Source organism: Halichoerus grypus, chromosome 2 (genome assembly GCF_964656455.1).
Source record: "Halichoerus grypus chromosome 2, mHalGry1.hap1.1, whole genome shotgun sequence".
Taxonomy (NCBI): Eukaryota; Metazoa; Chordata; class Mammalia; order Carnivora; family Phocidae; genus Halichoerus; species Halichoerus grypus.
In genome coordinates this window covers 190,217,944-190,239,595 of record NC_135713.1, presented here as the reverse complement: position 1 = coordinate 190,239,595, position 21,652 = coordinate 190,217,944, and the positions used below count along the sequence as shown (strand labels likewise).

The 21,652-nt window shown below is 43.0% G+C and overlaps 2 protein-coding genes across 12 annotated transcripts in view; one reads left to right on the top strand and one right to left on the bottom strand.

The window, feature by feature from the left end:
- The window catches only part of NBR1 (NBR1 autophagy cargo receptor), a 29,929-nt gene extending 13,185 nt beyond the window's left edge, over positions 1–16,744 (bottom strand). For 2 of the 6 annotated variants that reach the window (XM_078065784.1, XM_078065788.1), the window contains exons 1-10: positions 16,250–16,393; positions 12,242–12,352; positions 9,416–9,478; positions 8,673–8,691; positions 7,423–7,445; positions 2,806–2,979; positions 2,245–2,367; positions 1,555–1,769; positions 877–1,044; positions 386–595 (exon numbers count right to left, since the gene is read on the bottom strand). In XM_078065784.1, coding sequence (XP_077921910.1) covers positions 386–595; positions 877–1,044; positions 1,555–1,769; positions 2,245–2,367; positions 2,806–2,979; positions 7,423–7,445; positions 8,673–8,691; positions 9,416–9,478; positions 12,242–12,343 — 1,097 coding nt within the window. In that variant the 5' untranslated portion in view covers positions 12,344–12,352; positions 16,250–16,393. Of the gene's footprint in view, positions 1–385; positions 596–876; positions 1,045–1,554; positions 1,770–2,244; positions 2,368–2,805; positions 2,980–7,422; positions 7,446–8,672; positions 8,692–9,415; positions 9,479–12,241; positions 12,353–16,249; positions 16,394–16,604 lie in introns of those variants that run through there. The other 4 variants (XM_078065785.1, XM_036095511.2, XM_078065787.1 and 1 more) reach the window with 4 other exon arrangements.
- A 73-nt stretch (positions 16,745–16,817) lies between these two features.
- The window catches only part of BRCA1 (BRCA1 DNA repair associated), a 63,490-nt gene continuing 58,655 nt past the window's right edge, over positions 16,818–21,652 (top strand). For all 6 annotated transcript variants that reach the window (XM_036095502.2, XM_036095500.2, XM_036095510.2 and 3 more), the window contains exons 1-2: positions 16,818–16,951; positions 18,404–18,489. In XM_036095502.2, coding sequence (XP_035951395.2) covers positions 16,877–16,951; positions 18,404–18,489 — 161 coding nt within the window. In that variant the 5' untranslated portion in view covers positions 16,818–16,876. The remainder of the gene's footprint in view (positions 16,952–18,403; positions 18,490–21,652) is intronic.

Genomic DNA, 21,652 nt, shown 5'->3' with positions numbered 1-21,652 from the left:
CTGCTTGTGTTCCTGCTCTCGCTATCTCTCTCTCTGTCAAATAAATAAATAAAATCTTTAAAAAAAAAAAAAAATTTATTTATTCGAGTGAGAGAGCGAGCTCGTGTCCATGCTAGTGAGTATGTGGAGAGGGAGAGAGAAACTTCAGCAAACTCCCCACTGAGTTTGGAGGACTGACACGGGGCTTGATCTCAAGACCCTGTGATCATGACCTGAGCCAAAGTTGGATGCTTAACTTGACTGAGCCACCCAGGCGCCCCTAGCATGGGAACTTTTAAGAGTTTGGGTGTTAGGAACTGCCGATAAGTAAGAGAAAACCTGGCTGAAGTTCCAATTTGGAAGGCTGAACCTCCAGCCTTGGTGCCCGTCCTGGCCCCAGGCTTACATCAGGGTGTTCGACTGCAGCAGGCTCTCGGGCCGGCCCAAAGGGGACCTGGGGCTCTGGAGTCCATGGATGGAACTCCACAGATGAATCTTCCTATGGAGTTTCAGCTGCTTTTTGAGTTCCTTGACCTCTGCCTTTCGCTGCTTCTTCTCAGCTCGCAACCTTTGCTTTTCTGCTTTAAGAAAATTCTTGTCAACCTGTTTCTGGAGCCTGTGAGGTAACAAATGAAAAGTCTTAGAAAACAAACCTCATAAACAAATCTTGAAGCTATTTTGAGCCACTTGTAGCCTCCATCAGTGCCAGCTTCTAGCTTAACTTTCTTTCTACAGTTCTCATTTCTGTCTCATTAGCTTCGGCTCATCGTCCCCATTGTCACACATCAACTGGAAATGCCCAAGAACTAAGGAGACTGCAGTTCTGTGATTCATGCCCCATCACCACAACCAAGATGCCCATCCGAAAACAAGCCTCCCGTGTACGTATGGTTTTACCTGGCTTGTTCCAGAGCAGCAGGGAGACGAGGGGCAGGGAACCTCGGATGAGAGAACGCTTCAGAAGAACCCACCACAGGTCTCCGCAACTTCAGCAGGATGTGGTTGGAGTCATGGGCATATGGCCCCGATTCACAATCTTCACAGATATTGTAGGATGGGCACAGGCTGTGGGGAAAAGCATGGCAAGTGGGAAGTACCAGACGTAGTGAGAGAGGAGACCAGACTTCCATACTGGCTATATTCCTAGCTAAGTGGTAACCTGAGCATCTCACCTGGCCATGCCCTGTCTCAAGTTTCCTTATTAATAAAATGAAGGTAACAGCACTTAATATGTATCCATTTCAAAGGAAAATCTATGGGAGAAAACAAGACATGAAGGCATATGGAACAACAGGGAGAAGATAATCCCTGGTGATATAATTTTGTTTTGGGGAACATAACTTTATCTGGCTCTGTTAGTTCAAATGTATATCCAAACACATCAACAATCTGAATAGTTACCTTTTAAATAGTATTTCTTGTGGGTGACGAATGGCTTGTTTCCAATCTAGAGCTTCTATCTATGTGTGATGCTCAGAGATAGAGTATGCCCAATTTCCCTCTACCTCTCCAGAATGCCAGGAAGGCCTGTTCAGAGGTCTTCTAACAGCTCCGCGTTCCGAAGGGACTGCTCACCTGCACTGGTAGCGCACACCGATGATCCTCCTTTGGCAGCTGTTGCAAGCAATATGCCAGTTGAACTGGTTTTCTGGCAAAAACAGTGTTTCCTCTGAAATGGGCACTGAGACTTCTGATGGACAGGAACCCAAGGATGGGTTCTGGAGGACTAGCTTCTCGTGTAATTTCTGTTCAAGTTTCTCAACTGTTTCTTTAACCACTTGTTCTCTGAACTAGAATACAGAAGATGGGAAAAAAGCCTCAGTTCCAACATTGGAAAAAAGCCTGAAGATATCAAATAGACCAGATACCTTACTGTCTCTGGTATAAGAACATCATAAACAGTTAGTAGCTACTGAATGAATGGACAGAGATGTAGCAAAAGAAAGTCTATTCTTTCCACATGTATACTGGTTCAAAGGGGATACCAAGAAATCGTTTTGATGAGTAAATTTCTAACCTCTTCCTTCTCAAGCATAGAGACTTGTTCCTTTCCCTCATCCTTAGAATGAGGCTCCCTCTTTTTCCGATACATCCCTGTAGAAGTTAGGAGCTTTCTGGACTAGTACTGCTCTAGTTTGGAAATGATTAGCTACTCCTTCTTATTCTGCACCAGAGGCAGCAGACATCTGAGTTCAGCTTTCTATTTCTCCCACACTCCACCTGTGCCAATAGGCTGCTAAAACCCACACCAGAGAGAACACTCACTGTCTCCAGGTAGCTTGTGAACCAGTCTGGGGGCTTGTCTTGAGGCTGGTCTGCGTCACGGGGAGCAAGTGGAAACCGCTGCAAGGAAACACAACCCAAGATCCTGGAGGTTGCTTTTTTTTCCTGTTTAAGATAATTATTTTTTCAAAAAGATTTTGATTTTTTTTTTTTTTTTAAGTAATCTCTACACCTAACATGGGGCTCGAACTCACAACCCTGAGATCAAGAGTCGCATGTTCTACCAACTGAGACAGCCAGGCGCCCTTGTTTAAAATCATTTTCCTGAAATGCAATACTTCGAAGTTTCTTTTGTCAGGTAACAGAAATGTATGGTCAAAAAAACCCAACAAAGAGTATGACAAGGTACAAAAGGAAAACAAAGTCTCTATTATCACCCTCTTGCCCCTTCTCCAGAAGTAAGCAGTTACCAGTTTCAGAAAGTCAGGCAGAGATGGTCATAGTAACTCCCAAATCTTTGATGGACAGCTCAAATGTTACACCAGAGACAATGAGACCTAAGGCTAGAAAAACTATGTAGAGACAGGTCCATTCCCTTCATACCTGGGCTGTAGGCCCCTCTGGGGTCTTCATGTCTGATCCTAAGACCCTCACCAGTGACGAATAATGTGCAAGTGGCTTCTTCCCTGCCCTCACGACTGGCCGCTTTTCTGGTACAGCTGGTGGCGGGGCTTCGTGGACTTGCATCTGCAGTTGGTTTCCCTGCTTCACTGCCATCTGAGAGGATACATTATGAAATAAAGACATACCATGTGATTCTCCTTTCCCAAATGAAATCTCAAAGACATCTGAACACAAGGGGTATGATGATTTATGCTGAAAATATTAGAATTTACCTTTATTTTATTAAATCTAATGGCATATACTATGCTAATAGTCATCCTGCTGTTTTTTTGCCCGAAGTGTTAACTAGGAATGGTTTTATTATCAAAAACACAAAAGTAGGTTTAGGACAGCACTTTATTAGGTGAGATGTTCTCATTAACTGGGTTACTACTTTTCTGTTGAACTGGTTTTTTTTTTTTTTTTTTTAAAGATTTTATTTATTTATTTGAGAGAGAGAATGAGATAGAGAGAGCATGAGAGGGGGGAGGGTCAGAGGGAGAAGCAGGCTCCCTGTTCAGCAGGGAGCCCGATGCGGGACTCGATCCCGGGACTCCAGGATCATGACCTGAGCCGAAGGCAGTCGCTTAACCAACTGAGCCACCCAGGCGCCCCTGTTGAACTGGGTTTTTATGTATGATCCCACTTCTGGGTTTTTATTTATTTATGAGAGAGCGAGCGAGCATGAACAGGGAGGGGGCTGAGGGAGAGAGAGAAACAGACAAACCATTGAGCAGGGAGCCTGACGTGGGGCTTGATCCCAGGACCCTGGGATCATAACCTGAGCTGAAGGCAGATGCTTAACCAACTGAGCCACCCAGGTGCCCCATCCCACTTATGGATTTTAACCTCAACTTTTCAAAAAAGTCAATCCCAGACTACCAGAACCCAAGAAACTTAAAGTTATATCCTATAATTAAGCATTTATTTTTCCATTAAGAATAGTATTTCGGAAAACATGCTTGGGTGGTTACCTCTTTTTGAAGAGCATCTTCTTAAAAATCCTATTTTGAAAACTCTACTTCAGGGAACATTTGAGGTTCCATGAAGGTACTCCAGTGTCCAAGAAGAGATTAGGGGTCAAGTCCATCTGTTTCTAGATCTCCCCACTTGTCACCCAGTGACAAGAACTATTTTTTAATCTATTTTTACATATTAAGACTTAAGCTTCCATTTAAAAATAGCATTCTATGGTCAAAAAGTTTGAAAGGTATTATTTTAAGATCAGGGATCAGCAAATTTTCTTAAAGGGCCACATAATAAATATTTTAGGCGTGCAGGGGCGCCTGGGTGGCTCAGTTGTTAAGTGTCTGCCTCCAGCTCAGGTCATGATCTGAGGGTCCTGGGATCGAGCCCTGCATCGGGCTCCCTGCTCTGCGGGAAGCCTGCTTTTCCCTCTCCCACTCCCCGTGCTTATGTTCCCTCTCTTGCTGTTTCTGTCAAAAAAATAAAATCTTAAAAAAAAAAAAAAAATTTTTTTTAGGCTTGCAGGCCATACGGTTTCTTCTCAAGTCTGCACAAAAGCAGCCACAGACAATATGTAATAGGAATGGCTGGATTCCAATAAAACTTTATTTATAAAAACATATGGCCGGCCCACTGGCTAGTTTGCCAGCCCCTATTCTAGACCATAAACCAAGAAGCTGGTAGTAAAATGTATCTATATAGTCTGTGGAAAAAAACTGCTCAAGAAAGGACTATAATGAAATGTGTCAAAATATAAACATGGGATCTTATTATAGCAAGTACTATGTAAAAATGTATATAAAAAGTCTTGCTTCTTGAGACAGGGCAGGCTTAAACAACATCTAGACTCCCGAGGTCTGAGATTTCTTTCTTTCTTTTTTTTAAAAGATTTTAGTTGAGGGGTGCCTGGGTGGCTCAGTCGTTAAGCATCTGCCTTCGGCTCAGGTCATGATCCCAGTATCCTAGGATTGAGCCCCGCATCGGGCCCCCTGCTCTGCGGGAAGCCTGCTTCTCCCTCTCCCACTCCCCCTGCTTGTGTTCCCTCTCTCGCTGTGTCTCTGTCAAATAAATAAAATCTTAAAAAAAAAAAAAAAAAGATTTTAGTTGAGAAAGAGCGCGCGAGCATGTGCACTGGAGCACAAGTGTTGGGGGGAGGAGGAGCAGAGGGAGAGGGACAAGCAGGCACCCTGCTCTGCAGCCATCAATGTGGGGCTCGATACCAGCACCCTGAGATTATGACCTGAGCCGAAGGCAGAAACTAAACCGACTGAACCACCCAGGCATCCCCCGAAGTCTGAGATTTCTGACTAAACAGGTAAACAGCGATTATGGGAAAGACAGAAGAGTTTTGAAGCCCACAGGCTTTTTTTGAGTGAAACTACCGTAGCTTCTGAGAATAGGGAAAGCGAAAAGCCAGGAGTTGGTAAGGGGTGAAAGGGTGTGGGGGACAGCATGTTACAACAGCTTAAAAGCAAAAAGGAAATGGGGTAGCTAGGTGGCTCAGTCAGTTAAGCATCCGACTCTTGATTTTGGTTGGCTCAGGTTGTGATCTCAGGGTCATGAGATCGAGCCCCAAGTTGGGCTCCCCGCTGGGTGTGGAGCCTGCTTAAGATTCTCTCTCTCGGGACGCCTGAGTGGCTCAGATGGTTAAGCATCTGCCTTCGGCTCAGGTCAGGATCCCAGGGTCTTGGGATCGAGCCCCACATCAGGCTCCTGGCTCAGCGGGGAGCCTGCTTCTCCCTCTCCCTCTGCCTCTCTGCTCATGCTCTCTCTCTCTCTGTGTCTCAAATGAATAAAATCTTAAAAAAAAAAAAATTCTCTCTCCCTCTGCCCCACCCCATCGCTCCCCGTACATTCTCTCAAAAAAAAAAAAAAAGGCAAAGAGGAAATAGGAAGACCACATGAAAACTGGGAAGAAGGAAATTGTGAAGCATGAGATTACTCAGAGATGAGTATCTCAACTAAGAGAAACCAGGGTGGGGCCCGAATGTCCAAAACCAAGAGACAGCTGGTAAATAAGAATTTCTGAATAAAAACCAAGAAGACTGGCTAAACTGTTGAATCCAGTGGCACCCACAATGGCGATTTCGACCAGGCAAGAGAAAGGGTTAAACCAGCTCCCAATTTGAAACAATCTTGCCTTGGGGCACCTGGATGGCTCAGTTAAGCATCAGACTTTTGATCTCAGGATTTTGAGTTCAAGCCCTACCTTGGGCTCCACAATGGGCACTCCATGATGGAGCCTACTTAAAAAAAGAGAATCTTGGGGCGCCTGGGTGGCTTAGTCATTAAACGTCTGCCTTTGGCTCAGGTCATGATCCCAGGGTCCTGGGATCGAGTCCCGCATCAGGCTCCCTGCTCAGCGGGAAGCCTGCTTCTCCCTCTCCCTCTCCCACTCCCCCTGCTTGTGCTCCCTCTCTCCCTGTCTCTCTCTCTCTGTCAAATGAATAAATAAAATCTTTAAAAAAAAAGAGAATCTTCCCTTTCCCTCCCTAGACCAAAAGTGATTGTGGAAAAGAGTTTAGTCGTGGATTAGAAGTTCATAAAGGATAGTCAAACTTTAAAGAAAAAATCTTAATTACAAAGGTGGTAATGAAGGGACAGCTGGGCACACCTTAAAGAAGTGACCTTGAGGAATGCTCTAAATCATTATTGACAAACAAGAGGTGAACTCAATAGTTTGTACCTTAAATTCTCCTGCATTATCCTATAACATTCTATAGGAAACAAGGTAAAGGAAGACGAAAAGTGTGGACCAGAAAGCATCATTTCAGTTATTATTATTTTTTTAAGTAGGCTCCACACCCAGCGTGGAGCCCAGTGAGGGGCCTGAATCCATGGCCCTAAGATCAAGACCTGAGCTGAGATCAAGAGTCAGACGCTCAACCGAATGAGTCACCCAGGAGCCCCTCTTTGTATTTTTAAATGCTACAATGGTTATACCAAGACCAAAAATGAGAGGAAACAATAACTAGAAAAGAATCTTTATATCAGGAGCTGCCTGGCTGAGTGGTAAGCCCTACTCATCATATTCTCTCTAAAAATCTGTTCTGCTGGGACGCCTGGGTGGCTCAGTTGGTTAAGCGTCTGCCTTCGGCTCAGGTCATGATCCCAGGGTCCTAGGATCGAGTCCCGTATCAGGCTCCTTGCTCAGCAGGGGGCCTGCTTCTTCCTCTGTCTCCTGCTCCCCCTGGTTGTGCTTTCTCTCTCTCTCTCTGACAAATAAATTAATAAAATCTTAAAAAAAAAAAAAAAAAAATCTGTTCTGCTGTGTTTCATTAATGTCTGCCCATGGCTACTGGAATTCAGGTTCTAGTTTTAATAAATTTTTAAAAAAAGATTTTATTTATTTGTTTGTTTGTTTGCAACAACAAACAAGAGAGGGAGATAGCACAAGCAGGGGGAGGCGCAGAGGGAGAAGCAGGCTCCCCGCTGAGCAGGGAGCCCGATGCAGAGCCTGATCCCAGGACCCTGGGATCATGACCTGAGCCGATGGCAGCTGCCTAACCGACTGAGCCCCCCAGGCACACCTAGTCAGTAAATAGTTTTAAAATTATTTGAAAATAAGATGAAATGATCAATGATCGTTACCTTAAGTGCTTCTTCATACTCTCCTAAAAAGACAAAGAACATATACTGTGATATTTCTTCACCAGCCCAAAGATTCTATTTAAGTACAGCCAATCCTTACTTTTAAGGATTTTTTGCTTACAATCCTTATACATGAACAGCTGCTACCTTTTTGCTGACAAACTCCCTTCCGATCCCATTGTAAATAGAAACTACTTGTAGATTAGTTCTCTCTCTTAAATTCCCCCCTTTCTGCTACTGGAGCCTTCCAGCTACTGAAACCTCAACCCAGCGGCCTCATACTAGGTTTAGGGAAGCTCAGGACTCAAGAGAGTTCATGCGTATTGTTAATACAGGCAGGCCTCAAACATACTGCAGGTTTGGTTCCAGACCACTACAATAGTGAATATCGCAAAAAAGCAAGTCAAATGAATTTTTCTGTTTTCCAGTGAATATAAAAATTATGTTTATACTATCTGCAATCTATTAAGTGTGTAACAGCATTATGCCTAGAAAAAAAAAAAGTACATACCTTAATTTAAAAAAATACTTTATTGCTAAAAAATGCTAACCATGATCTGGGTGTTTAGCAAGTCATAATTACTGATCACAGATCATTATAATATATATAATTTAACAATGAAAAAGTTCGAAATATTGAGAGAATTGTCAAAATGCGACACAGAGTGAGCAAATGCTGTTGGAAAAAGTGATGCAGGGTTGCCATAAACCTTCAATTTGTAAAAAAAAAAAAAAAAAAAATTAGAGCTGGTTAAAATAAGCTTTGGCGGGGCTAGCCTGGGAGCCTATTCTTCAAATAGAACATTGTTCCTGTGGGAAAAGGTGCTCCAAGCTCTGAACAACCAACCATCTTATAATTAAATTCTGGAATACCACTTTATATGTTTGTAAGTTGACAGTAATATATATACCAAGTCAGGGACAAAGGCAACACCAGGAGAACGGAGTTGTATGTGTTGAACTGGGAGGCATATTTTCAGAAGATTACCATCTTAAATATAAGAGAACCTTCCATTAAAGCTGTCCTTAGGGTCCAATCAAACGCACTAATCTATATACAAAAAACTGCTACAAAATAAAAATCCGCTATGTATCTAATGCCGATGGCTGAGTGAATCAGATGTCAATTTGCTGCATACTAAATTCCACTCTAAAATAAATATTGCAGCAAGATCTGAGTGGAAGTGTATACACTCATGAACAGACTAAAGCTTTTAAATATGGCTGAACAGGTTCTCTCAGGAACTCACCTTGACTATTGATGGATACCTGTAAAAGGACAAAAGCAACAGTGAATATAAACTTCCTGTCAGTTGAACATTTTTGTTACTAGGACCAGCCTCACAGATAAGATGCACAATCTCAGATTGGGGGTCAGCTTTTCCATTATCATGAACTAATTGTGAATAATAATTAAGGACTTTTATTGCTTAACTCCTGTATCCTCCTTATATTTCAGGTACATTAAGAGGCAACATAATACAGTGGTTAAGAGCCTGGGCTCTGGAGCCAGAAGGTAGGGAATGAACCGCTACTCTACTATTTCCAAGCTTTTGTGCTTCTGGGCAAGTAACTTAGCCTCTCTGGGCCTCAGTTTCCTTATGGGTAAAAGATAGATAATAACATAACACCTAATACATAGTAGTGTTGTTAGTCTGACATGTAACCACTCAATAAAGGTTTGCCATTATTTTTATTATTATAAACTAAATGGCAGCTTGTAAGATATTTGAACTGTATCACTATATAGTTTTAAAAGTTATCTCTCAAATTTCCTTCTTCAATGTTGCTTCCTTATTTCTTAACTCCATCTCAGATGCCGCTGTTGGCTCAGAACATGCAATTTATCAAGTACATTTAAACCACTACACAATGAAAAAAACCACTACACAATGAAAAAAACACTAGTCTGAACTTTTCAATCCACCATCACTCTTGAGAAATAAGATCCCTATTCTGGATACCTGGCCATGGGTACCGTCATATACTTTACCTCTTCATTTTCCTCATCCAGGTATTTTATTTGAATAGTGGTCAGATCAAATGAAACTTTTACCTGCAAATGAAATGTACATGCTGTATGATCAATATATCAAAAAGGCAGGTTGTGACAGAAACCCAGAAGTCATAAAAGAAAGGATGGGCATATTTCATTATGTAAAAATCAAACATTTAAATGGCATAAAAGAAAAAAACCATGAACAAAGTCAAAAGACAAAGAATAGTGGGGGGGTATTTACAACTCATAACAAAGGGTTATTATCTGCAATACACAAAGACCATCTGCAAAACTGCTAATTGTTAAGATTAACACAACCCAGGTAAAAGGGGGCAAAAATGTATAGAGATTTCATACAAGAGAAACAGTTGTGCCCAACAAATATATGAAAAGATGTTCAACCTTAATGGTAGTCAGAACAATGTAAATTTAAGCAATGAGATGTCATCTCAACAGAATGGTGAAAAAATTTTAAAGCCATAATTTCCAATGTTGTCAAAAATCCAGGGCATTGTCATACATTTCTTTTATTTTTTAAAGATTCTATTTGAGAGAGAGAGAGAGACGGCACAAGCAGGGGTAGCAGCAGGCCGAGGGAGAAGCAGGTTCCCTATTGAGCAAGGAGCCTGATGTGGGACTTGATCCGAGGACCCTGGGATCATGACCTAAGGGGAAGGCAGGAGCTCTAAAGCCAGGTGCCCCTTGTCATACATTTCTATGAGGTGCTACAGTTGTTCTGCAAAGCACCTGGCAGTATCTATTAAAATTTAAAATTACAGGCATTGTGACCCATTAATCTCTCTTTGGGAAACTATCCTACAGAACAGTGCATAAGTTATAAAGACAAAAAGATCTCTCCCGTAGTTTATTATACAATGGTAAAAAGCAAAACAACAACAACAAAAAAACCCTTTTTTTGAGGGCACTGAGTAAGTGAAATAACAATGAACTCATAGATACAGACAACACATTGGTGGTTGCCAGAGGCAGGGGTGGGAGGTGGATGAAATGGGTGAAGGTGGTCAAAGGTACAAACTTCAGTTATAAAACAAGTCCTGGGGATGTAAGGTACAGCATGGTAAATACAGTTAATAATACTGTGCTGTAGGGCGCCTGGGTGGCTCAGTTGGTTGGGTGACTGCCTTCGGCTCAGGTCATGATCCTGGAGTCCCTGGATCGAGTCCCACATCGGGCTCCCTGCTCAGCAGGGAGTCTGCTTCTCCCTCTGACCCTCCCCCCTCTCATGTGCTCTCTCTCATTCTCTCTCTCTCAAATAAATAAAATCTTTAAAAAAAAAAAAATACTGTGCTGTATATCTGAAAATTGCTAAGAGAGTAGATCTTAAAAGCTCTCATTACAAGAAAAAAATTGTAACTATGTGTGGTGACAGATGTTAGCTAGACTTATTGTGATCATTTTGCAATCTATACGAATAGAACTGTTATGCTGTACACCTGAAACCTGTATGTTATAGGGCAATTATACCTCAATTAAAAAAAAACTAGATACAATCTTTCAGTAAGAAATGGTTAAATTATGGTAGGACAATACCAAAATATTGTAGACAATCCATAACTTTAAAAAGGATGAGCTCAGATCCTTATCTATTGATCGAGAACTCTCTGTAATATACAGTTGGGGAAAAAGAGCACGCTGCAGAATTATGTTTATAGTATGATCCTAGGACGAAATGTGTATGAACATGGAAAATGTGGATAAGTATATACAGAGCTGTTAACACTGGTTACCCCAAAGAGGTGGGAATAGTGGATGGAAGGAGGAAGGAGTAGAAAGATAGTAACTTTTTCTTTATATATATTTGGATTGTTTCACTTCTTATAATGGGCACGTATTACCCTTTTATAATTTAAAATTTACAATAAAGAAAAAAGTTCAACTCATTTAACTACTAGAAAAAGAACACTAACTGTGTTTAATTTTCAGATCATTTGACAAACAGACCCAACTTTCTGGATAACCACCTGTTTAGAACAGTATAAAGAAATAATTGCTGGAAGACAGAGAACTAGATCAGATCATCTTGTGAAGTCTCCCCACCGTTTTTTTTCCTTTTTAGTTATCATTCCACATAACCAAATAAAAGCAGGTTTTTACCAGAGTTTCGTTGGATAAACACAGTTGTGTAGGAAGTAAAACATTCACCACTGCAAACCAAACTAAAACAGAAGAGTACAAAGGGCAAACCAAGAGGAGGAAAGGCACTAACAACACAAGAATAGATGAGTAGTTAAGCACCTGTGGGAGTTTTTCTGCTCAACTTTTTTTTTTTGTAAGTAGGATCCAGGCCCAGTGTGGAGCCCAATGCAGGGCTCGAACTCACTACTCTGAGATCAAAACCTAAGCTGAGATCAGGAGTCAGATGCTTAACCAGCTGAGCCACCCAGGTACCCCACTGCACAACTTTTAGATACTCAACCTCTGACCTAGCAATAAAAACGATTAGCTTGCAAAACATAGGTTATATCCTTGGTGGTTCACAAACCACAGGAACATATCTGCTCTCAGGCAGAACATTTAGCTGGGGCCTGGTTAGGGTGAGGCCCACACCGATTCATTCCTCATGCTGTTTCTAAAATAAACAGTTTTTAAAAGTCCTAGCTGCAAATTAAATAATTTGTTTGTACCCCGGGGGGTGGTGGTGATGGTGGTGCACATCTATATGAATACTGAACCCCTGTCAAAGGTAATTTTCCAAAAGGCCTAAAAAAGGCAAATATGACAGCTATGAAAACAACCAGCTAAAAATAGCTACCTTTGAAAAAATTACACTTAAAGGATGGAGAAAAAAGTAACACTCACCATAGCTTCGACATCAGCCCAAGTTGTATTTTCTGGATCGGAAACCAGAAAGCTTTGAGTTTCATTTTTAAAAGTCACATTTAGAGTAACCTGTGGTTCCATGCTGTGGGGCTAGAGTTGAGAGGATGGGGGAGAGAGAACACACATTAGAGCCAGTTCTATAAACTGCATAAACAGGCATTCAACAAAAGCTCGTGAAGACCTAATACAGGCTAGGCTAGGAAGATACCTCAGTAAATACAACAGTGTCTCTGCTCTTTTGCTATCTATCTGTTTAAAAGATTTTATTTATTTACCAGAGAGAGAGAGAGAGAGAGAGCATGAGCAGGAGGGAGAGGGAGAAGCAGGATCCCCACTGAGTGGGGAGCCCGATGTGGGGCTCAATCCCAGGACCCTGAGATCATGACCTGAGCCAAAGGCAGACGCTTAACCGACTGAGCCACCCAGGCACCCTCTTCTCCTATTTATAACCTGTGGGTGGCTTAAAACAAACTCACTGTTTTTTTATTTTGTACTATTTTTTTTTATTATGTTAATCACCATACATTACATTAGTTTTTGATGTAGTGTTCCAGGATTCATTGTTTGCGTATAACACCCAGTGCTCCATTCAGTACGTGCCCTCTTTAATACCCATCATCAGGCTAACCCATCCCCCCACCCCCTCCCTTCTAGAACCCTCAGTTTGTTTCTCAGTGTCCATAGTCTCTCATGGTTCGTCTCCCCCTCCGATTTCCCCCCCTTCATTTTTCCCTTCCTGCTATCTTCTTTTTTTTTAACATGTAATTTTGTTTTTTAAAGATTTTTATTTATTTATTTACTTGAGAGAAAAACAGAACAAGAGAATGTGTGGGCCGGGGGGCAGGGGGGAAGGAGCAGAAGGAGAGAGACAAGCAGCAGACTCTGTGCTGAGCACAGAGCCTGATGCGGGGCTTGATCCCAGGAGCCCGAGATCACGATCCAAGCCAAAACCAAGAGTCGGATGCTCGACCAACTGAGCACCCAGGAGCCCCTTTGTGTGTGTGTTTTTTTTAAAGATTTATTTATTTTAGAGAGAGAGTGCACACAAGCAGGCAAGAGGCAGAGGAAGAGAAGCAGACTCCCCGCTGAGCGTGGAGCCCCACCAATCCCACGACCCCAAGACCATGACCTGAGCTGAAATCAAGAGTCAGAGGCCCACCCAGGTACCCCCAAATCTCACTGTTAAATGCTTGTTGAGACAGTGTAAATTTTGGCCACACCCACAGAAATCATCTAACATTTGTAAAATCCTTTTAGATTTTTTGGAACTTTATACGATTAGTTAATTCAATAGATACTACTGAATATCTGCTAGTAGCAGGACAGAAGAATAAGACCCATCGATCTCTAACCTCAGGGAATTTACATTCTCATAACTTGAAAGTGACATTCTACATTTTTCTTCTTGGAAAAGCAGCCTTTTCCTAAATTTGAGCAACCCAGGTTCTCTGTTAGATCAGTTTTAACAATTTAGAGGACAAAATACTAGCCAAGAAACTACACAGGGGTAGCAGTCAACACCTTTCATTCAAGTTCATGTGATTTTTTTTTTTTTAATAGTTTTACTTTTTTCTTTTATGGAGAATTTCATACATAAAAGTAGAGAGTGATGGACGTATAATTAGAATAGAAAACTCAAGGCTACCCTCATTTCATCTATACTTCTGAATTGCCCCACCCAATTGCCCCTATATGGACTGACAGTAGTCAACTGTTTTAACCTAACTATAGTAATCTAATTAAAAAAAACTATTATGGGAAAATTTAAACATATACAAAAGAGAAGGATTAATATACAATGAACCCCTAAGGACCCATCAGTTATCTTCCATAATTATCATCAACACAGGACTAATCTTATTATAGCAATACCTGTTCCCTATTGGATTATTCTGACAGACAGCCATTACTTCGTCCATAAATTGAGCATGTAACTCTTAAAAAAAAAAAAGGCTTTTTGAAAACCATAATACCATTATCATGTCTAAGAAGTTAACAATTCTGTAACTGAATGTCTTCTCTGGTCAGTTTTTGTTTTTTTTTTCCTTTAAAAATTCTATTTTTAAGTGGTCTCTACAGCCAACATGGGGCTTGAACCTAAAACCCCAAGATCAAGAGTTGCACATTCTACCAACTGAGCTGGCAAGGCGCCCCTCTGGTCAGTTGTTTTTAATTAAGGATTTTATTTACCGATGAGTTGTTAGATTGGTTTGTTCTTAGGACTTTATGAAAAAAGTTTGTTAAAATCTAAACCTAAGTTATAATGAAAAAGGTCATCTTTTAAACATATTCATCAACAAATCTTTAACAAATCTCTTCAAAGAACCAGATTCTGCCCTACGCACAGGAGGTAGGAGATGAAAAAGACTAAGTCTCAGGAGTTTGCAGCGTATCAGGGGAGGGAGCAAAAGGATTGAGGAGAGCTGGGCTCCAGACACAGCTCTGACACATTACTAGCCACGTAACGGTGAGCAAGTCATTTAACCCCTAAGCTTCAGCTCCTTAGTTTGAAAATAGGTCAAATAAAAATGTGTGTGCAAGTTCTCTGAAAACGTTACTCAAATATAAAAATGATTACAATAAGTTAGTCTTTAGAAGCCAAAATGCACTGCCCTGTGAAACAATACAATTGAGGCTGTCATTAAAAAGGACCTTGAACTCTGAGGATCAGGGATTTTTTAATCCCAAAACAATTACCCTCCAATTTTTTCCATTCTTCCTCTTTACCTAGAGCCAAGTTCACTACCAAAAAAATACCAGTTTCTAGCACCAATCTGCCGACATCTAGTATTCATTTATATGGAATGCAATTCCTGGGGTCCTTAACATTTGGACAGAATTCCTGTCAACTCCCCAGATTCTTGGGCAAAAAATATCAGGGAAATGAAGTAACTGATTCAGTCAGCCAAAAAGTGGATATTTTGAAACACATTCTCACTTTTCAATTTCGAGAAACTGGGAACTTCCAACACTTTTGAGAATCCAGAAGGAAGGAAACTAATCTAACTCCCCTTTTCTCAAATTACACAATTATAGTTACTTTGGAGCTCATCCAGCTGGTAGGCTGATGAGAGAAAACAGGAAGTGGGGGGATTCTAGCTAAGCTGGATCAAATCCAGGTCTTCATAAAGAATTGCCTATTTCTGTTTGGCTTTTATGTGAAAATCTTTCAGCAAGAGCATTAATCTTGAACGTGTGGAAATACCAAAGCTATAGTTAGCACCATCTGTCCTTGTAGGTTTAAAGTCAGTACAGTCAGATGGCTGGGGCCTAGGCCTTCAGCTTTCAAAACCGGCATTATTATAAGTTCACGCCACTGGCTCACCTCTGCTTGGCACAAATCAGTTTTTCCTCTACGTCAGTTTTTTCAGGAATACCAAAAATCCCATTAATGAAGCAGACCTGGAAACCTGAGCTTTGATTACTGTCTCCGACAAAGGCCTGACAAGCTATCCGGGGGTTAAAATGTGTGACCTATAGCTGGGTGTTTGACAAAAAGGAAACACGGTGTCTTTCCAATACCAGAGGTCCCCGACCAAGGAGACTTCTTATGAGGTTCTCAACAAGCGGAGAGGGATGGGGTTGGGAGGCTGTGTGGGCAGTGTCATTTTTTTTTCCCTTGCAGACTTTATCCTAGTCTTCCAGTTATCGTTTCCTAGCACTCCACGTCCCCAAGACAGTGTCACCACCCTCTGAGGACTCTCTCTCGTTTTCTCTGCCTAGGCCCCCTTTCTGCCAGGGAGTCTTGGCCTTCCATCAGCAGATGCCGACGTTCTAAGCCACGGACCCTCTACCTCTCTGGCAGTATCCGCCCCCTCGGCCGCTCGACCCGAACGGCTCCCTCATACGGCCACTGACAAGACTGGCTGCCCCCCAGACACGAAAAAAGTAGCCCCTCTTTTTTGCAGGATCCCTTCCTTAAACTTTCCCTAGCCCTCTTAGTGGCGATGTGCTCCCACCCGTCCGTAACCGCAGCTGCTTCCTTACCAGCTCCCCGCCCCCGGGGGGCGCCTGTCGGAGGCCAGTGCAAGAACCGTTCCCTGCCAGCTCCGCTGCTATCCCTGCGGGGTGAGTCTAACATGGCGGATAGAAATAGGGCCTAGGCCCCAGTTTCTGAGTTTTCGACAAGGTGATTGGCTCTTACCAGTTGTCCCTCAAAACTACCATCCCACTGATTGGTCAATCATGCGTGGCAGGGGCGGGGCAGGAGCTGCCAGAACACTACAACAATAACAAACACTGAGGCAGAGGGGCGGAACTACGAGTGCGCAGTCGTGGGCCAAAGGCCGTTTCCCCTTCCCAGGTAAATTCGGCGCCCTCCGCGTTCCCTTAGGTCACTGACCTTAGTGGACTCCTTGCCCGAGACTCGCGGGGCTGGATGGGAATTGTAGTCTTCCTGGGACTTGTAGGTTCTTTAGCCTATTCGCCGCTCTCAAGATACGAAAACCTAACACTCCAATCCATATCTATTGACGTGCGTAGGCCCACCGAGCTCCTCAAACTATCAACTGGCTTGCCATGAAAATCGCGCCCGCTTCCGGTGTCGGAATCGCCTCTCCATAAGACTACAGTTTCCAAGGAGCACTGTGGCGAAGGCCTTTCGATCCGCAATGCATGCTGGAAATCGTAGTTTTTCCCACACAATCTTTTTATTTACCGAAACTGGAGACTTCCATTGAGGCGGAAATGGTGAGGGAACAGGGCCCCTTTCTGCGACTGTTTCAGGTACTATCTTGCGCTCATATTCGGGCCTCAGGTAGTGATTCCGGCCCTAGTCCAGCAAACTCTGTGACGTAATAAGCCGTAAGTGGAAGCGTAGAGGTGAGGGGGCAGGGGCCTAATAGAAAACTCCCGGAGAATTCTTTCTCTTCCGTCTCTTTCTAATTACGTAACGCGGGGAAAGAATGGATGGCCAATCGGGAGCCCGGAGAGACTCTCGGCTCTTTCTGCTCCGCTCTTCCGTAACGTGTTTCGATCTCGTATTCTGAGAAGTTCTCGCTCAGTGGCTGCGGCCGGTTTCCCTGGCAACAGGAAAGCGCGGGAATTACAGATAAATTGAAAGTGCGACTGCGCGACGTGAGCTCGCTAAGGCTTTCTGGATTGAGGGCATTCGGGGAGTTTTTCAGGGAAGTGGGCCCCTGGCCCCGGGAAGCCCGGACGCTTTGCTCTGGGTGAAGGTGAGAGAGCCCACGGGAAGGGAGAGGGTCCAAGGGGTGCTCCGAGGGACAGGAAACAGGTGTGGACTGTGGGAGAGCAAGATGGGTGTTATCTGGCAGGGACAGGCAGAGGGTGGAACCTGAAAAGACTAAGACGTTGAGTCTGGGGAAATCGTGGGGACGGGGGCACTTTGTGGGTCTCGGGGCAGGGGAGGCACTGAGGATAAGGGAGGGGGGCAGGGTGTGTCCGAGGGGGAATCCTGATGGCAGGAACTGGAATGTGTCCTGAGGGGAGCATCATAGTATAAAAAGACCGGCTGGTATATGTGAGAAGGAGATCCTGAGGAGGGAAAGGGGCTAGGAATGTGTCTGAGAATAGGAGGATGCTGGATTTTGTTGGAGGGAGAGCCCTTAAAAAAGAACTGGCTTCATACGCGTTTCTGAGATGGGACAAGAAGAAAGTAGAGGGGCGTCAGTAGTCACAGATGCTATTGTCATGGACGTGCCTAAAGAGGATCCTGAGATGAATGCAGACCAGTGGGAAACACTGGGGAAGAGCAGGGGTGGGGAGCGTTGGTTTTGTTTTTGTTGAGGTTAGTTTTCAGCAAGAAAAAGAAAAGAGCCAGGATGATTGGAGAAATATGAGGCTACCATCACTCACCCAGTCACCCCACTGTGGCTTTCTTTTTCCTGGAGAGAGGAAAAGACCAAAAGTGGTTGGAGGCTTTATGTGAAAAAAAAATACGGAATTTAAATGGTCTTAATTACAAAAAACCCAGCTTTTCAAATAAAAAAAAAATAAAGCTTTTGTCATTAATTCTATGATTGGTATAATTTTAGAGCACTCCAATCTTAAATTTCTTATTTAAAAATGACATTTAATGAAACTAGGCTGTTCTTATAAACCTTTCAAAGTAACATGTGTGTATGCACACAAATATACACATATATATTTAAGCTCATGCCTTAAAATTCATTGGAACAGGAAGAAATGGATTTACCTGCGGATCGTGTTGAAGAAGTACAAAATGTCCTTAATGCTATGCAGAAAATCTTAGAGTGTCCAATCTGGTAAGTTGACAGAAGAGTTTATTAATTTGAGATTCTTCTTTACTTGATTATATCCTATGCAAATAAGTAGAATTGACATTGCATATATTAAGAAGAAAAAGTTATAATAACTATTAAGATTAGACTATTAAAGTTGCTGCTTGGGGCGCCTGGGTGGCTCAGTCGTTAAGCATCTGCCTTCGGCTCAGGTCATGATCCCAGGGTTCTGGGATCGAGCCCTGCATCGGCCTTCTTGCGCCACGGGAAGCCTGCTTCTCCCTCCCACTCCCCCTGCTTGTGTTCCCTCTCTTGCTGTGTCTCTCTCTGTCAAATAAATAAATAAAATCTTTAAAAAAAAATAATAAAGTTGCTGCTTTTCTTAACTCAAGAGCTTTGGGAATATAGGAAATTACTCCTTTTTCTCCACTCTGCCTCTCCCCTTTCTTTTTTACTCCCTTAACATATTCAGCCCCCCATCTTTCCTAGCTCACAGACTGTCTTGATTGATTCTACTTTGCCGCAGAGATCTGGTTTGGAGTAATTGACCTTTTCATCCAAGCTCTAAAAACAGCTCAATCACTTGGAATGGGCAGAGTTAATAGTGGCAAAATAAAATCAAATAATTTGTGCATGTGTGTGGTTAGGTCTTTGGTTGAACTAGCCCTGTATATTTAAATAAGAGTATTGGGGGGGGGGCGCCTGGGTGGCTCAGTTGGTTTAGCATCTGCCTCCCACTCAGGTCATGATCCTGGGGTCCTGGGATCAAGGCCCAAGCTGGGCTTCTTGCTCACTGGGGAGTCTGCTTTTCCCTCTCCCTCTGCCCCTCCCTCCACTGGTGTTTTCTCTCTCTCTCTCAAATAAATAAAATCTTTAAAAAAATAAATAAGAGGGCGCCTGGGTGGCTCAGTTGGTTAAGCGACTGCCTTCGGCTCAGGTCATGATCTTGGAGTCCCTGGATCGAGTCCCGCATCGGGCTCCCTGCTCGGCAGGGAGTCTGCTTCTCCCTCTGACCCTCCCCCCTCTCATGTGCTTGCTCTCTCTCATTCTCTCTCTCTCAAATAAATAAATTAAAAAAAATAAAATAAAATAAAAAAAAAATAAATAAATAAGAATACTGGGGCACCTGCCTGGCTCAGTTGGCAGAGCATGTGACTCTTGATCTCAGGGTTGTGAGTTTGAGCTCCGTATTGGGTGTAGAGATCACTTAAAAATAAAATCTTTTAAAAAAGGAATACTGCAAATCATCAAAACCTCTGGCAAGTCTCTGACTTTTTGAGTGAGCCTTTGTTTTTCTTCATCTATAAAGAGGGGGCTAGAATAGTCAAGCTTTTTGTTGTTGTTGTTGTTGTTTTTTAAGATTTTATTTATTTATTTGACAGAGAGAGAGAGTGAGAGCACAAGCCGGGAGACAGAGGGAGAGGGAGAAACAGGCTCTCCACTGAGTGGGGAGCCCGATGCGGGGCTTGATCCCAGGACCCTGGGATCATGACCTGAGCTGAAGGTAGCCGCTAAACTGACTAAGCCACTCAGGGGCCCCTCAAGGATTTTTTTTTTTTTTTTAATCCTTGAGGCATAATTTACGTACAGTGAAATGCATAGATCTTAAGTGTGCAAGTCAATGAGTTTTGACAAGTGTATATATATATATGTATCTGTGTAAACCAGTCAAGATGTATAACAGTTTTATCACCCCAGGAAGTTCTCATTCAGGAGCTCTTAATTTGCTGACCCTCCTTGACCCTTGGAGGCCTATGGCTAGAACTTTATTTCAATATGATTAGTTTCTTTTCTTTTCTTTTTTTTTTTTTTAAAGATTTTATTTATTTATTTGACAGAGAGAGACACAGTGAGAGAGGGAACACAAGCAGGGGGAGTGGGAGAGAGAGAAGCAGGCTTCCCGCTGAGCAGGGAGCCCGATGCGGGGCTCGATCCCAGGACCCTGGGATCATGACCTGAGCCGAAGGCAGACGCTTAACGACTGAGCCACCCAGGTGCCCCTCTTTTTTTTTTTTTTTTTAAAACTTTTATTCATTTATTTGACAGAGACACAGCGAGAGAGGGAACACAAATGGAGGAGAGGGAGAAACAGGCTTCCCACTGAGCAGGGAGCCCTATGTGGGGCTCGATCCCAGGACCCCGGGATCATGACCTGAGCCGAAGGCAGACCCTTAACGACTGAGCCACCCAGGCGCCCCAATATAGTTAGTTTCTTGTATAATTTTATATTTTTTATTTTATGCACTTCAAAGCATTACTCTGAGAAGGGTGTTTATGGGCTTCACCAGCTGCCAAAGGGAGTCTATGGCACAACAAAGGTTATGAACCTCAGGCAGTCACTAGGTGATATCTATGGCATTTGCTAAATCTACAAAATAATTAAAAACTATACCTCAGAATGTCTTGGTGAAAAGCCAGAAAGGAACCTTAGAAGAATTGTTGCCTGTCCTCTTCCATCTTATTCCTTTTACCCTGGTCAATCTGGCCTCTTGGGTTTTTTTGTTTTTTGTTTGTTTTTAAGTAGGCTCCACACCCAGCATGGAGCCCAGTACCGGGCTTTAACTCACAACCCTGAGATCAAGACCTGAGCTGAGGGGCGCCTGGGTGGCTCAGTCATTAAGCATCTGCCTTTGGATCAGGTCATGGTCCCAGGGTCCTGGGATCGAGCCCCGCATCGGGCTCCCTGCTCCGCGGGAAGCCTGCTTCTCCCACTCCCCCTGCTTGTGTTCCCTCTCTTGCTGTGTCTCTCTCTGTCAAATAAATAAAATATTTAAAAAAGAAAAAAAAAGAGCTGAGATCAAGGGTTGGGATGCTGGGCTCCTGGGTGGCTCAGTCGGTTAAGTGGCTGCCTTCAGCTCAGGTCATGATGCCAGGGTCCTGGGATCAAGTCCCACATCGGGTTCCTTGCTCAGTGGGGAATCTGCTTCTCTCTCTCCCTCTGCTTCTCCCCCCACCCCCCTTCTCATGCTCTCTCTCTCTCAAACAAATAAATAAAATCTTAAAAAAAAAAAAAGAGTTGGATGCTTACCTGACTGAGCCACCCAGGCACCCTTGGTCATTCTGGCCTCTTAATTCTTCTTCAGACATACAACATATTCTTCTGCCTCTGAGCTTTTATGCTTGCTGTTCCCTCTGCCTGGAATGTTCTACCCTTGATAATTGCATGGCTTACAGATCTTGATTAAAA